The sequence below is a fragment of the Chrysochloris asiatica genome, unplaced genomic scaffold (genome assembly GCF_000296735.1).
Source record: "Chrysochloris asiatica unplaced genomic scaffold, ChrAsi1.0 scaffold00442, whole genome shotgun sequence".
Lineage (NCBI taxonomy): Eukaryota > Metazoa > Chordata > Mammalia > Afrosoricida > Chrysochloridae > Chrysochloris > Chrysochloris asiatica.
Window position 1 is genome coordinate 268,328 of NW_006408960.1, and position 14,689 is coordinate 283,016.

A 14,689-nucleotide genomic window follows, 5' to 3' on the forward strand; every position below is an offset into this window, starting at 1 on the left:
GGGTGAACGCAGCTGTCGTGGACCCTGGAGTGGACGTGCCAGGCTGTCCCAGGCCCTGGAGTGGGTGAACGCAGCTGTCGTGGACCCTGGAGTGGTCCTATGAAGGTGTTCCCAGTGTGTGCACTGGGCCTCTCCACACCTGGACCAGAATTTCTGACATGGAATCCTGGTGCAGGTGCATCGCGTAGACGAACTGTAAGCCTGCTCGCTTTTTACCTTCTGAGCTGTGAGGCGAGATGGTGTCTGACCACGCGGCCTCTGCTCCTCCATCCTGGGGACTTGGCTGTGAATGATGGGAGACCTCATTCCTCACCCAGGTCGAGGCCAGGGCTAGGCCCAGGCACATGCTCAGACGCCCCGTCCTGAGCCTGTTGGTCCAGCTGGAGGACAAGTCAGCCAATTGCGCACTCTAGACTTTTCGTGTTCATAACCAGCAACTGCATGCAGTAGGGACACAGAACAAAGGGCCCAACACTCAGAAACGAGTGGTAGCAAGGCCAGACTGGAGTCAGGGGGGAGGTGGGGATTGTGTATGGAGTTGGGGAGCACACCAGGTGTGAGGGACCCTGGACAGTGGGACAGGGTAGAAGGCAGGCCCGACCAGCCCCAGGCCTCCCGTCATTGTGGACTTGGGGGCACACAGTGCGGCAGGGAGTGTGCCAGCTACCAGTGACCCCACAGTGCCCCCTGGTGCATCTTGGTATTCCCCCTCCTGAAGTAGGCGTGTGTAGGCTCATCCCAGCTGGTTTGGTTTGGAAATGCACTCCCATGAGGCCGGTTGTTGGCAGTGTGCAGAGGAAGAGCGTCTGCTTTATTCTTCCTGGTGGGCACTCAGTGCTGGCTTTCTCACTTCCTGGTGGCCGGGCAGCAGGAAACCTTATCCGAAGGAGTCCGGGCATAGGACAGGCTTCCCCAGGCCCAGGCCGTCACCGAAGGGAGAAAAGTCATTCTGACCTGTAGGGGGAGCCACAGCCTTGCACCAGACACGAAGATGGCATGAGAGAGATGGGGCTGGGGGTTTTGTGCCTTAGACAGGTGGTGAGGGCCCTGAGCCCGGGGATGGCCAGGTGGGGACTAGCGAGGCCTCCCAACTAAGGGGACGTGAGGGACTGGAGGGGAGAAGGTGGGAGCCCAGAAGATCCTGACCTGAGGGTGGTGGGCTGTGACAAGAACCTGGGATCCCACCTCCCCTCATGCTTCCTGTCCCCGCAGGTCAGCGCCAATGGAAATGTGCTGCGCAGTGAGATCGTGGGCTCCATCAAAATGCGGGTTTTCCTGTCGGGCATGCCGGAGCTGCGCCTGGGCCTCAATGACAAGGTGCTCTTCGACAACACAGGCCGTGAGTACTGGGCCGGAGCTGCAGCTGTGTGGAGGGTGGAGACCCTGTGGTGAGACCACTGCTGTGTCCATCCGGGGCCTGGAAGCAACGTGCTCCTCGGGGAGGGCAGAGCAGGCGTCCTGGGGTCCCGGCCTCACCACCACTCCCACCTGGGGGGCATTCCCACATTACGGCATAGTCAGGGCAGAGGGGAGACTGAATCAGGTAGGTTACTCACGGATGAGCAGAGTCATGACCAGGTCTGTCATGGTGCCTAGGAGCAGCAAGGGGGACCCAGGGGTCTGCTCTGCCAGGGTCGACCAGGGTGGGAGCTCTGCTGAGAATCTGTCCTGCGCTGGGCCGCCCTCACCAAGCCCCAACCCCTGTAGGTGGTAAGAGCAAGTCAGTGGAGCTGGAGGACGTGAAGTTCCACCAGTGCGTGCGGCTCTCGCGCTTTGAGAACGACCGCACCATCTCCTTCATCCCGCCCGACGGCGAGTTTGAGCTCATGTCCTACCGCCTCAACACCCATGTGAGTCAGCTGATTCCAGAGCCAGGGAGACCCATTAAGGAGGCCCAGATGCTGAGGACCAGCACAGGTCCTAGTGCCTGAGCCCTGTGCCCCTACCTTGCAAGGGCAGTGAGGCTGAGAGCCCACCAGAGCAGGCCTGTAGGGACTCGGGTCTGGGAGTGAGGACCCTGTGAGAGACCTACCCCTTAATGCCCAGGTGCTGGCAGTGGGTGGTGTGGTAGGGGAGAGTGGGCACTGCTCTGGGACTCTGGGAAACTCGGCCAGCTGTGAGTGTGGCCTTCACTCCCCTGACAGGTGAAGCCCCTGATCTGGATTGAGTCTGTCATCGAGAAACATTCGCACAGCCGCATTGAGTATATGATCAAGGTGCCTGCCCGGGTGCGGGGTGCTCTGACTCGAGAGGGGCCTAGAATAGCGGGAGGGCGGTGTTATACCCACCCCTCCCCTGCAGCTGGGCTTGTTCTAGCCCTGGATGTGTGTTCTCCATGGGAGAGCCTGTGTGAAGGAACACCCGCAAGTCCTAGGTGGGGCGCTGGGCTGGCAGGAGGGCTTCCTCCAACCCGAGAGGACGGGGCAGTCCATGTGGGGAACCTCAGGGGCCATGCCTCCTCACTCAGGCCAAGAGCCAGTTCAAGCGACGATCAACGGCCAACAATGTGGAGATCCACATCCCCGTGCCCAATGATGCGGATTCACCCAAGTTCAAGACCACCGTGGGCAGCGTCAAGTGGGTGCCGGAGAACAGCGAGATCGTGTGGTCCATCAAGTCCTTCCCGGTGAGGTTCCTGCAAGGGCTGGGCTTAACTAACTACAGCAGCAAGAGCTGGTGGTTCAGGTGGCCAGGCCGAGTCAGGTGGAGCTGCTCTCCCTCAGAGAAGTCCCTGGCAGGAGCTGGTGTCCCCGTGCTGTCTGCCTGCTCCCCACATCAGCAGTGTCTTGGTTCTCCAGTGCTGTTGTAGTCTCACAGCCTCAGTGCTGGCTCCAGGGTGACCTGCATGTGGTCTGCCATCTCTCTTCCCCATCTCTCCTCAGCACACTCCGTCCTTAGTCCTGTGTCCTCAACATGACACTGATAGCCTGTCCCCTAAAGGGCTCATCACCACAGTATAGGGGGGAGGACTCATACTCATCTTCATACTCTCAGGGAAACAAGTCAATCCATAGCAGGTGATAAATGTCCTCAACCTGGGGAACCCAGAGAGCTGCTGATGAGATGACCCCTTCAGTGCAGCGACATGGGCTTTGGAATTGGCTCTACCTGCTCAGAAAGTAGTTTCATCTCCTATGTCTGACTGCGTCCTCTGGGATGGGGCTGATGGCCATGCTGAGCTGCTGCTCCACACAGGCTCCTGGGCACTCGATGCTTTCCCTCTGCTCTCTGTCTCTCTCTTTGTGTCCGGCTCTCTCATCTCCGTGTCTCCCTTTCCCTCTGCTCTCTGTCTCTCTCTTTGTGTCTCTGGCTCTCTCATCTCAGTGTCTCCCTTTCCCTCTGCTCTCTTTCTCTTTGTGTCTCTGGCTCTCTCACCTTGGTGTGTCCCTTTCCCTCTCTTCTCTTAGTGTCTGTCTCCTTCTCTGTGTCTCTCTTCCTCCTCCCCTCCCTCTCTATTTCAGTCTGGATCCCAGAGATCTCTAAGGACAGCCCCAACTGGAACATGCAGTAATTCAAATGCCAGAATTTTTTTCCTGTGTGTTCATGTTTTCCCTCAATATGAAAGATCAGCAGTTTGAAGCCCCTAGTCACTGTGGGAGAAAGATGTGGTGGTTCGCTCTGTAAAGATTACAGCCTTAGGACCATACGAGGTAGATCTCTGCACTTTGAGTCAGAATTGACTTGATGGCAACAGATTTGATCATTTTACAGAAAATCTTGAAAATAGAGAAAAAGAGAGACAAACCTATTATTTCACTGCTGTCAGACAACACCGTTTGCCTTTTGGCATAGTGCACTTGAACCTGTCTTTCCTGTGCCATTTTGTCTTCTGTAGTTGTACTATAGTGGTTCTGCACTGGTTTCCAAGATGCTAAGTGTCCTCTAGCAGCCATCACTCGCTGTAAGTATTCCAGAACATTTCATTGTGCTCATGAGGAATCTGTACCTGGACCAACAGGCAGTTTAAACAGAACATGGGAACACTCAAGGGTTTAACATAAGAAAGGTGTGAGACAGGGGTGTATTCTTTCACCATACCTATTCAACCTGTATGCTGAGCAAACAATATGAGAAGCTGGGTTCTATGAAGAAAAACATGGCATCAGGATTGGAGGAAGACTCATTAACAACCTGTGATATGTAGATGATACAACCTTGTTTCCTGAAAGTGAAGAAGACTTAAAATACTTACCTGATGAAGATCAAAGAGCACAGCCTTCGGTGTGGATTGCATCTCAATGTAAAGAAAACAAAAATCCTCACCATTGGATCAATAAACAACATTCTTTATCAGTGGAGAAAAGATTGAAGTTGTCAAGGACTTCATTCTTCTTGGATCAACACTCATGGAAGCAGAAGTCAAGAAATGGCGTATTGCATTAGGCAAATCTGCTGCACAAGACCTTTTGAAAGTGTTGACGAGGAAAGATGTCAGCTTAAGGACTAAGATGCACCTGACCCAAGCCATGGTGTTTTCAATAACCTCATATGCATGCGAAAGCTGGACAGTAAATAAGGAAGACTGTAGAAGAATTGATGCATTTGAGTTACGGTGTTGGAGGAGAATATTGCAAGTACCATGGGCTGCCAAAAGAACCAACAGATCTGTGTTGGAAGAAGTGCAGCCAGAGTGCTCCTTGGAAGGCAGGATGGCCAAACTTTCTCTCTCATACTTCGGATATATTGTCAGTAGGGGCCAGTCGCTGGAGAAGGATATCATGATTAGTAAGGTGGAGGTTCAGAGAAAAAGAGGAAGACCCCCAGCAAGATGGATTGGCCAAGTGGCAGCATCAATGGGCTCAAGCGTGGCAACAATTGTGAGGTTGGCATAGTATTGGGCAGTGTTTCTTTCTGTTGTGCATAAGGTCCCTATGAGTCAGTACCAACTCAGTGGCACCTAACAACAACAACAACTTTTTTGGAGATAGCTCATCCACAGTTATATTTTGAGTGCTTTCCAACTTGAGGGCCTCATGTTCCAGCACTGTATTTGACAATGTTCCACTGCTGTTCATAAGGTTTTCCATGGCTAAACATTCAGAAGCATCCCTTCACCTTTTTCCTAGTCTTAGTTTGGGAGCTTATACTGAAGCCTGTCCACCATGGGTCACCCTGCTGGTATTTAAAATACCAGTGGCATAGCTTCCAGCATGACAGCAACATGCAAGCCACCACAGTACGACAAACGGACAGACTAGTGGTGGACATGCATATGATGAGGTCATTGAAAATGCTATGGCCTGTGTCAGGCACACCTTAGTCCTCAAACTGACATCTTTGCTTGTTAGCACTTTAAAGCGGTCTGGGGCAGCGGATTTGCCTAATGCAGCGCATCTTTGATCTCTTGACTGCTGCTTCCGTGAACATTGATTGTGTAGCCAAGTAAAATGAAATCCTTGTCAAGTTCGATCTTTTCTCCGTTTATCATGATGCTGCTATTGGTCCATTTGTGAGGATTTTTGTTGTCTTTATGCTGAGGTGTAATCTGTACTCGATGCTTGTAGTCTTTGAACTTTTATCAGTAAGTGGATTAAGTTTTCAGCAAGCAAAGTTCTCTCTTCTGCATATTAGAGGTCATTAATGAGTCCTCCTCCAATCCTGTTGCCACGTTCTTGGTCATCTAATCCGCCATTCATCTGTCCATTTGTCATACTGTGGTGGCTTGCATGTTGCTACGATTGTTTTGTTGTTAAGTGCCGTCGAGTCGGTTCCGACCCATAGCGACCCTGTACAGGGTTTCCGAGGGTGTAAATCTTTACGGGAGTAGAAAGCCTCATCTTTCTCCCGCGGAGCGGCTGGTAGTTTCGAACCGCTGACCTTAAGGTTCGCAGCCCGATTCGTAACCACTACGCTACCAGAGCTCCTTTGTTGCTATGATGCTGGAAGTTATGTCACTGGTGTTTTGCATACCAGCAGGATCACCCATCGTAGACAGATTTCAGCAAAACTTCCAGACTTAAGAGAGAAGGAAGAAGGGTGGCGCTAGCAATCCACTTTAAAAAAAATCGGCCAGTGAAAACCTTATGGATGGCAGCAGAGCACTGTCTGATATCCTGTCTGAAGATGAGGCCCTCAATTGGAAGGAGCACAAAATACAACTAGGGAAGAGCTGCCCCACAAAGTACTCTTATCTTAATAACGTGGATGGGGTAACATTTTTCGCAGCCTTCCTTTGTTGATTGGACATGACTGAAAATGAGAAGGTCTAAAACTAAGAAAATCGCAAGTCATCAATAATGAAATGGAACAATTGAAGATCACTATGAAGAAAAACATGGCATCAGGATTGGAGGAAGACTCATTAATAACATGCAATATGCAGATGATACAACCTTGATCGCTGAAAGTAAAGAGGACTTGAAACATTTACTTATGAAGATTAAAGAGCACAGCCTTCGATATGGATTACATCTCAATGTCAAGAAAACAAAAATCCTCACCACTGGACCAATAAACAACATTCTTATCAATGGAGAAAAGATTGAAGTTGTCAAGGACTTCATTCTTCTTGGATCTACTATCAACACTCACGGAAGTAGCAGTCAAGAGATCAGACGACGTATTGCACTGGGCAAATCTGCTGCAGACGACGTATTGCACTGGGCAAATCTGCTGCACAGGAACTTTTTAAAGTGTTGAAGAGTAGAGATGTCAGCTTGAGGACTAAGGTGCGCCTGACCCAGGCCATTGTGTTTTCAGTAGCCTCATATGGATGCGAAAGCTGGACAGTGAATGAGGAGGATCGTAGAAGAATTGATGCCTTTGAGTTGTGGTGTTGGAGGAGAATACTGAAAGTGCCATGGACTGCCAAAAGAACCAATAGATCTGTTTTGGAAGAAGTGCAGCCAGAGTGCTCCTTGGAGGCCAGGATGGCTAAGCTTCGTCTCTCCTACTTTGGACATATTGTCCGGAGGAAACAGTCGTTGGAGAAGGATGTCATGCTGGGTAGAGTGGAGGGTCAGAGAAAAAGAGGAAGATCCCCAGCGAGATGGATCAGCCAGGTGGCATCATTGATGGACTCAAGTGTGGCAGCGGTAGTGAGGTTGGCCCAGGATCGAACATTGTTTCGTTCTGCTGTGCATGGGGTCGCTATGAGTCGGTTCCGACTCGATGGCAGCTGACAACAACAACAACATGTTAGGCATTAATGAGCTGAAATGGACTGCCATTGGCTTGGACAGTTGTGTGCTCTACTGTGCTGGGAATGACAAATTGGAGAAATGGACGGCATTGCATTCAGTGTCCAAAAAAACCTTAGGACCTGTCTAAAGTACAACACTGTCAATGATAGGATCATGTGCATGTGCCCACAAGGAAGGCCAGCTAGTACCAGTATTATTCAAATGTAAGCATCAATTTCCGCAGAAGAAAGATGAGGCTTTCTGCTCCAGTAAAGAGTTACAGCCTCAGAAATCCTGTACAGGGTCATTGTGAGTCAGAACCGACTCTACCACTTGTGCCAAAGGTGACAAAATTGACAGTTTTTACCAGCGTCTGCACTCTGAAATTGTGATCAAACATGCAGTCACTCTGCATTGATAATTAGTGGTGATTGGGATGTAAAAGGTGAAAATGAGGAAGAACCAGTAGTTGAAAGTGTGACCTTGATGACAGTATTTGCTGTAATTGCTCTGTATTCTTGTGTACCTTTTGTCTTGGTCTTGTTGTGTAACTTCCCCCATGTTGTGTCTTAACCACCACCAGCATTACTGTGTCTGGTGTGCCATGTAGGATAAAGCACTAATACAATGTTGGGTTGAACCACAAGGTTGGCAGTTCAAACTCACCAGCCACGCCTCAGAAACCCTGTGTAGGTCGCTGTGAGTCGGAACTGACTCGACAGCACTTAACCACAGCAGCACTATCTAGTAAGTGATTTTCTTTCCCTTCCCCTCCCATCCCTGGTGTCCATCAAAGAATGTTTCTTTCTGTGTGTGACCCTATTCATGACTGTTTATAATAGTGATCTCAATATTTGTCCTTTTGTGATTGACTTGCTTCACTCAGTGTCCTGTTCTCCAGATTGATCTACGTTGTGAGATGTTTCATGGATTCATTATTATTCATCATAGTTGCATAGTATTCTATTGTGTGTGTGTGCACCACAATTTGTTTATCCATTCATCAGTTGATGGATTCTTGGGTTATATCCGTCTGTTTGCCATTGTGAAAAATACAGCAGTGAACATGGGTATACATTTGTCCGTTCGTATTACAACTTTGTTTCTCTAAGATCTATACCTGGATCCTATGGGATGTATGTTTCTAGCTTTTTAAGGAAACACCATTTTCCTTAGTGGTTGAACCATTTTACAAGCAGTGTATGAGAGTTCCAGTCTCTCAGCAACCTTGCCAGCAGATGTTGTTTTCTGATTTTCTATCTGTGCATTTAATGCCTAGGTGAAGCAGTATCTCAGTATACTGTTTTGATTCGCATCTGTGTGGTGGTGAATGACCTCAGGCATTTCTTCATGTAATTGTTAGCCACAAGTATGTCTTACTTGGTGGTCTGTTCATGTCCTTTGCAGCTGTTTTTTTGATTAGGTTGTTAGTCTTTTTGTTGTTGAGGTGTTGAAGTTTTCTAACTATATTAGATATTAGTCCCTTGTCAGATGCGACATTTCCAAAATTCTCTTTGTACAGGCTTTCTTTTACTCTTTTTGGTGATGTCTTTTGATGAGCATACATGTTTTATTTTTAGGAGGTTTGAATTACCTAGCTTGTCTTCTGCCGTTTGTGCATTTTTAGATGTCTTTGATAGTCTGTTTGCCATAGGTCAGCGGTCCCCTAGTTCTGTCCCTGTTTTTTCTTCCGTGAACTTTTTACAGTTTTAGGTTTAAGATTTAGATCTTTGATCCATTTTGAGTTAGTTTTTGTGTATGGTGTGAGGTGTGTGCTGGATAGGGCGAACTGTTTGCTCTTGGCTGCTAACAAAAGATTGGCAATTGAGATGCACCACCAGCAGCACCATGGAAGAAAAGCCTGGCTGTCTCCTCCTGTCAGATTAACCACGAGTTGTCAGTGAGTTGATTCTAATCCGTGGCAGCTTCATGTGTTGAGATGCAAATCACCAGGCCGTTCTGCTGAGGTGTCTCCAGTAGTTAACCATTTGTGCCACCCAGGGGCTCCTCTGTGAGATTGCAGCCATTGAAAACCATGAAGCAGTTCTGCTCTGTTGCACATGGAGCCACCGTGGGAATGGGTTCACAGTGAGGACTCTACAAGGAGCTTCTGAAGTCTCACTTCCCTCCCCGTCCCTCTCCTGCTTAGATGGACTTTGGGGTGTGTGTGTGTCACTGGTTTTCCTTGCTTACCTGGAGGGCAGTAGCAGCTATACTGTTCTTTACCTTTTTCTCTCAGCCATTCAGGATGTTCCTTCTTGCAGCTGTGTGGTGTGGGCTCTGTGGTTGTGTCTGGGATCCAAGTCTCTTGGGCTCCTGGAGGTGTGGCTACAGGGCAGGTGTCAGCACAGAGCTGAGACGCAGTCAGGCGCCTTCCCTCCCCCTCCCCCCTGGTAGGGCTTGCCCAGGTCTGCCAGTGTCGCCAGCAGAGCTGTTGCCGTACTGTCAGTCATCAGGAACAAGACTGAGCCACTTGTTTGGTGTCTCCAGGCCACTTGTGGGTTTTGTAGACTGGCGTCTTGTGCATTTCCTGTCCAGTTTGGTCCTTTTCTCCGTGTCCAGGAGCTCGCTCTGTACCCACAACCGGAGCGCTTTTCCTTTGCTGTCGGTCATCCTAAGGCTGGGTGCAGGGTGGCCTCCCTGCCTCCTGCCCAGGGTCAGTCGTTTCTCTTCTCCTTGGGAGCCTGAGAATGTGCTGCGCTTCCCAGGGTGGTCTCCTGGCATGTCTCCTCTGTCCTACCCACTAGGAACTGTAGAGAAGGGGTGGCTGCTGGGCTTGGGAGCATGAAGGACTGTGGGGAGCGGCTGCCAGCTGTGAGCATTATTGGGGGAGTGAGGCACTGGATGGTGGCATCTCGGAGCCAGGGCTGCAGACCGCATAGACAGAGTGTGATGGCCCGACTCCAGCACCCATGTCACTCTGCCAGGGTGCCGTTCTCCCTGACTCACCTGCCTGCTCCCCCAGGGTGGTAAGGAGTATCTGATGCGAGCGCACTTCGGCCTGCCCAGCGTGGAGGCGGAGGACAAGGAGGGCAAGCCCCCCATCAGTGTCAAGTTTGAGATTCCCTACTTCACCACCTCTGGCATCCAGGTGTGTAGTCGGGTGAGGGGGTGGGGGGTTGGCCTGAGGGCTGCAGGTGGTGACATGTACCACGCCCCTCCCTAATCACCAGGCTCCACCCTCTAAGGCCCAGGCAGGAACCGCCCTGTCCCCTGAGCCTACACACTCGCGGCTCAGACCCAACATGTCACACTTAGCAGGAGCCAGAGTCCACTGAGGCCCTGCCCCTGCTTTGGGGTCACAGGAGAGTGACCTGGAGTGGCACAGTGGCTCGACCCACCCACAGCCTGTGCTCGCCCCCACCTGGAAAGAGGGTCGGGGGCCGTGGGGGGGCCTGATGTACTCAGGGCCTGGCACCTGTGCCCCCAGGTACGCTACCTGAAGATCATCGAGAAGAGCGGCTACCAGGCCCTGCCCTGGGTTCGCTACATCACTCAGAACGGAGGTAAGTCCGGCCAGCCAGGGGCTACAGCCAGGGCCCAGTGAGGAGGGGAGGAGGATCCTTACTTCTTCCATCTCCTCTCCTAGACTACCAGCTCCGGACCCAGTGAGGGGTCCTCTGAATGCCCCAGAAATAGCTGCCAAGCAGCCGGATCGAGGAGCTCTCGACTGGACCCAGCCCCCTCTGCAGCCCTCACGACCTCCCAGCCGGCTCCACTATGCCTCCAGCGGTCTCCTGAGGATGCCTTTGTCTCTGTGCCCCTCTGCATCTGATTGGGGAGGTCACTCACAGATCATTCGGGCAGGGGGGCTCCCTGGTATCCGAAAGATCAGGACACACTGGCCAGACGCTGGCCGCACGCCCGTCCACCACCAGGGTATCATGGGGCCACTGGGCACATTCTTACTGTTTATAGGTTTATGAACTTCTGTTGGTTGGTTGCTTGCTGTCTATGTTATAACAGATAACGGCATCACACAAGCATCCCCCTCCCACCCAGGAGCCCTCTCCCACGTTCCCACTTCCCTCCTCCGGACAGCCTCAAGCAGCACTTAGTGAGGGCGGATCCCTCCCTCATCTTCCTGCTCAAGGTTTACGTTCAGGGCTGGAGGCCCTTCCCCTCGAGTCTCCAGGGCTAACCTGTGCCACATCCACACCACACTCGGCCAAATCAGTGTTTGTATCCCCGGGGACAGCCGTTTCCTGTGTAAGGTCCAGGAGGGCCCTATCATACCTTCTGTGCCTGGTCCCCGCCTGCCTGTGTGCATTCATGTCATGACTTCATTAAACTCCATTCTGTCACAGTTGGCCTGCCAGCCTCCTGTCCGGCCGTGCTGTGGATGACCAGGGACAGGCCTGCGCTCCTTACAGGGCAGGACCACCAGGGTCACCCCTACACCTTCCGGCTTGGAGGAGGGGGACGGACTCAGACAAACCCCTCATGGTACCTCCTTCCCTCTTTGTGGTGGAGTCCTGGGACCTGCAGCATCAGCCATACAAAGGAGCTCACAGAGATGTGGGTTCATGGTCCACACTTGACCTGCATCATCTTGGTATGGGCCAAAACTGCACCCAACATATGAGCATAAGGGTGTAAGGCGGGGAGGTGCCTGTCTCCCTACCACAGTCCTGCGTCCTAGTACTACCGTATTCCCTTCCCTGTTCTCCCTCCCCTAGGAATTGCACACCTCCAAGGATCTCACGGGGCCACAGTGCCACCTTGGCCTACAGGCATGAATGACACCTCCTGGGCACTAGTACTAGTTCCATCCCTGCCCCACCTGGAGCCCCGCTGGCAGCAAACCCTGATGACCCACCTTCCAGGGGACCTCCTTTCCTGCTCTTCAGGGTCTTGTGGTCCACTCCCCAGAGTCCATCCCCTCATCCCATCAAAAAGATGGTGTCTTCACCATGTAACTCGGGCATCTATCCAGCAATGTTTTGGGCAGTATTGTCTGAAAACCCATTAGAATGCACAGAAAACACCATGAAACAAACGCACATAGCTGTGAGGACGAGCAAACAGGAGAGCCTGCCAGAGCCCAGAAGGCAGAGAAACTTGACACCACGGAAGCCGCATGTGCTGGCATAAGGCCTGTTCCTGGAAGCAAGTGTGGATCTGAAGGGCCAGTGTTGGGTGGAGCCGGAGCCCGGAACTTGGTAGAACGTGGTGGAGGCTCCTGCATACAGCTGGGGCCCTTGCAGGCTCACAGTCAAACTTGTAGCAAAAAAGGTGAAAAACAGCCACTGGACCAGGGAGACAAGTCATTTGTTCTTTTGGTGGCCAAAAAAAGGGGGCTCCTCCAGTCCTGTGGGTATCTACTCATTTGGAGTTACGTGTGCTGGTCTGTGCATCAAACAAGACCTCCCTGGAATGGCATCACTTCAGCCCTTGTTGCCCAAGATTGCCATGTATAAAGCCACCCTAAATCAGAGTCCCAGTGTGGTGCAATAGGATCAGCACTGGACTGCTAACTGCAAGATTGGGATTTCAAACCCATGAGCCACTTCTCAGAAACCCTATACAGGGTCGTTATGAGTCAGAACCAACTAAACAGCTCTTAACAAATATGAGTGCATACTGAAAATTACCAGGCACGTGTGAGAGCAGGCAGTAACCAGGCTGAGATTCTCACGAACTTAAGCATGAAAGTTCTAGCAGAGTGGATAAGGCAAAGAAGGTCTACATACAAGAGGCTGGGGGCTAGAATAAGAAGGCCCAATGCATTTTGGTACAAGTCAAAGTACTGAGAACCAGAGACCAAAACTAGCGCTGAGTATAGACGCAATGATGATGACGGACCCGATGAGCTGCCAGCGTCCTGCAAAACAGCTAAGTGATGGGCCTCAGTGCTGTTATAAGGTCTCTCTACTACTTGGAAGAGAATAGGCTTAAAAAAGAATAAAAAATGATTTTCAAACCAGTGGGAAGAATTTAAAGAAACCAATAGGAAGGAGAAAGAAGAATCGGGAAACTCAGGGTGTTCCAAAATTTTAGGGTCACCTCTTTAGTTTTAAATAGCACTTAGGATTGTGCTAAAATGTTTGTGCACCCCACTCCACATCCACTGCCCTCCCCCAGTAGAAAGCAGAAAGTAAGATTTTAGGGATAAATTCAAGCACAGGTAAATTGACATGTAAGTGAAACCAACCTCATTTACGGTACTGTCACACTGGTTTTAAAACACCAAGTCTGGTTCTGCCCTGTTTATAACAACATCCAAAACAAGCGGGTAGCAAGGGCTAAAAGGAACGCTGCTGCTTTTTTGAAATAAATCACCTGGTCTTCTAAGTCAGTCTCAACTGGAAGTACCACTGAAACCTGTTCATCACAGCAACAGAAATCTCCGTGGACAGACAGGTCTGAGGTGCCTTGGGTGGGAATCAAACCTGTGTCTCCAACGTAGATGGCAAAAACTACCACTGACCCAACACTGTCCTCCATTGTAGAGCCTTCTGCCATTGAGTCTGCTGATTCAGAAGCCCCTTAGAGCAGAGTAGAACTAACTGCCCCTTTGGGTTTTAGAGACTAAATCTTTATGGGAACAGATCAATCTTGGCTTTCTCCCTGGGAGTGGCTGGTGGTTTCAAACTGCTGACCTTTCAGAGAGCAGCCCAGTGAGTAGTCTGCTGTGCCACCAAAGTGCTTCTCCCTATAGTATGTCATAAAATATAAAGACAAGGGAAGGACTCCAAATCCAGCTAGTGATGCCCTCAGAAAGGAGGTGTGAGGCTTGTTATAGAGTCGCTGATGCTTTTGTAACGGCCTCAGACCACTCAATAGTAATTGTGAATCAGATCAGGTCTCTCCTGCTCAAGATTCTTCTATGGCTCCTCAGTACCCTTAAAGGAAAGCCCTCACCTCTCACCATGCAGATCTGAGTCCCAGCCCTCTGTGCTATTGACTCCCCTGTGCCTTCTTCCTATCTTCTCTGAACCTTTGCCCACATACAATCCCTGCCAGCTTCCCCCCTTCCCTTATCTGGCTGACAGCTAGGCTTCAATTCTAATATCCCTCCTACCGTGGCCATGTCACCTTGTCACCACATAGAGTAGTCATTTTTCCCAAATTTGTTTGTGTCCCTATTTTCCTAGAAGCCCTCTCTCCCTAGTCTGGTTTGACCCTGTCCCTAGAACTGGGACCTGAGCACATGCCGCTCGTCCAACCATGGCCACCAGGGGGCACTGCTGAGCTAGGTTCCAGGAGACCGTGTAGGGCAGACCTGGGGTGAAGGGGTCACAGCCCTGTCTTGAATCCTGGGGGTGGGAGAAGTCACCCTGCCCACCTGGCTATGTGGTCTTGAGCAGGCTCCCACCCTTTCTGGGTGTGGGGCTTCCACATGACATTTCATTATAAGAGTCAGCGGTTCTGTTATTGTCAGTAAGATACTGGTGATGGTGGTGAAGTGCTGTGGGGTCGGTTCCAACTCAGAGCTACTGTATAGGGTTTCCAACGAACAGCTGGTAGGTTTGAACCACCAACTTGTGGTTAGCAGTCCAGTGCTACACCAGGACTCCGAGATCCTGGTAGATGGTGCAGAGACCCCAGCACAACTCACCAACTGA

The 14,689-nt window shown here is 50.9% G+C and overlaps 1 protein-coding gene across 3 annotated transcripts in view; it reads left to right on the plus strand.

Moving 5' to 3' along the window:
- Positions 1 to 10,737, plus strand: part of AP1M1 (adaptor-related protein complex 1, mu 1 subunit) — a 32,749-nt gene extending 22,012 nt beyond the window's left edge. Inside the window, exons 7-13 of one of the 3 annotated variants that reach the window (XM_006877107.1) lie at positions 1,213 to 1,339; positions 1,708 to 1,850; positions 2,145 to 2,216; positions 2,468 to 2,626; positions 10,087 to 10,212; positions 10,552 to 10,627; positions 10,711 to 10,733. In XM_006877107.1, coding sequence (XP_006877169.1) covers positions 1,213 to 1,339; positions 1,708 to 1,850; positions 2,145 to 2,216; positions 2,468 to 2,626; positions 10,087 to 10,212; positions 10,552 to 10,627; positions 10,711 to 10,733 — 726 coding nt within the window. Of the gene's footprint in view, positions 1 to 1,212; positions 1,340 to 1,707; positions 1,851 to 2,144; positions 2,217 to 2,467; positions 2,627 to 10,086; positions 10,213 to 10,551; positions 10,628 to 10,710 lie in introns of all 3 variants that reach the window. The other 2 variants (XM_006877105.1, XM_006877106.1) reach the window with 2 other exon arrangements.
- Positions 10,738 to 14,689: the final 3,952 nt, after the last annotated feature.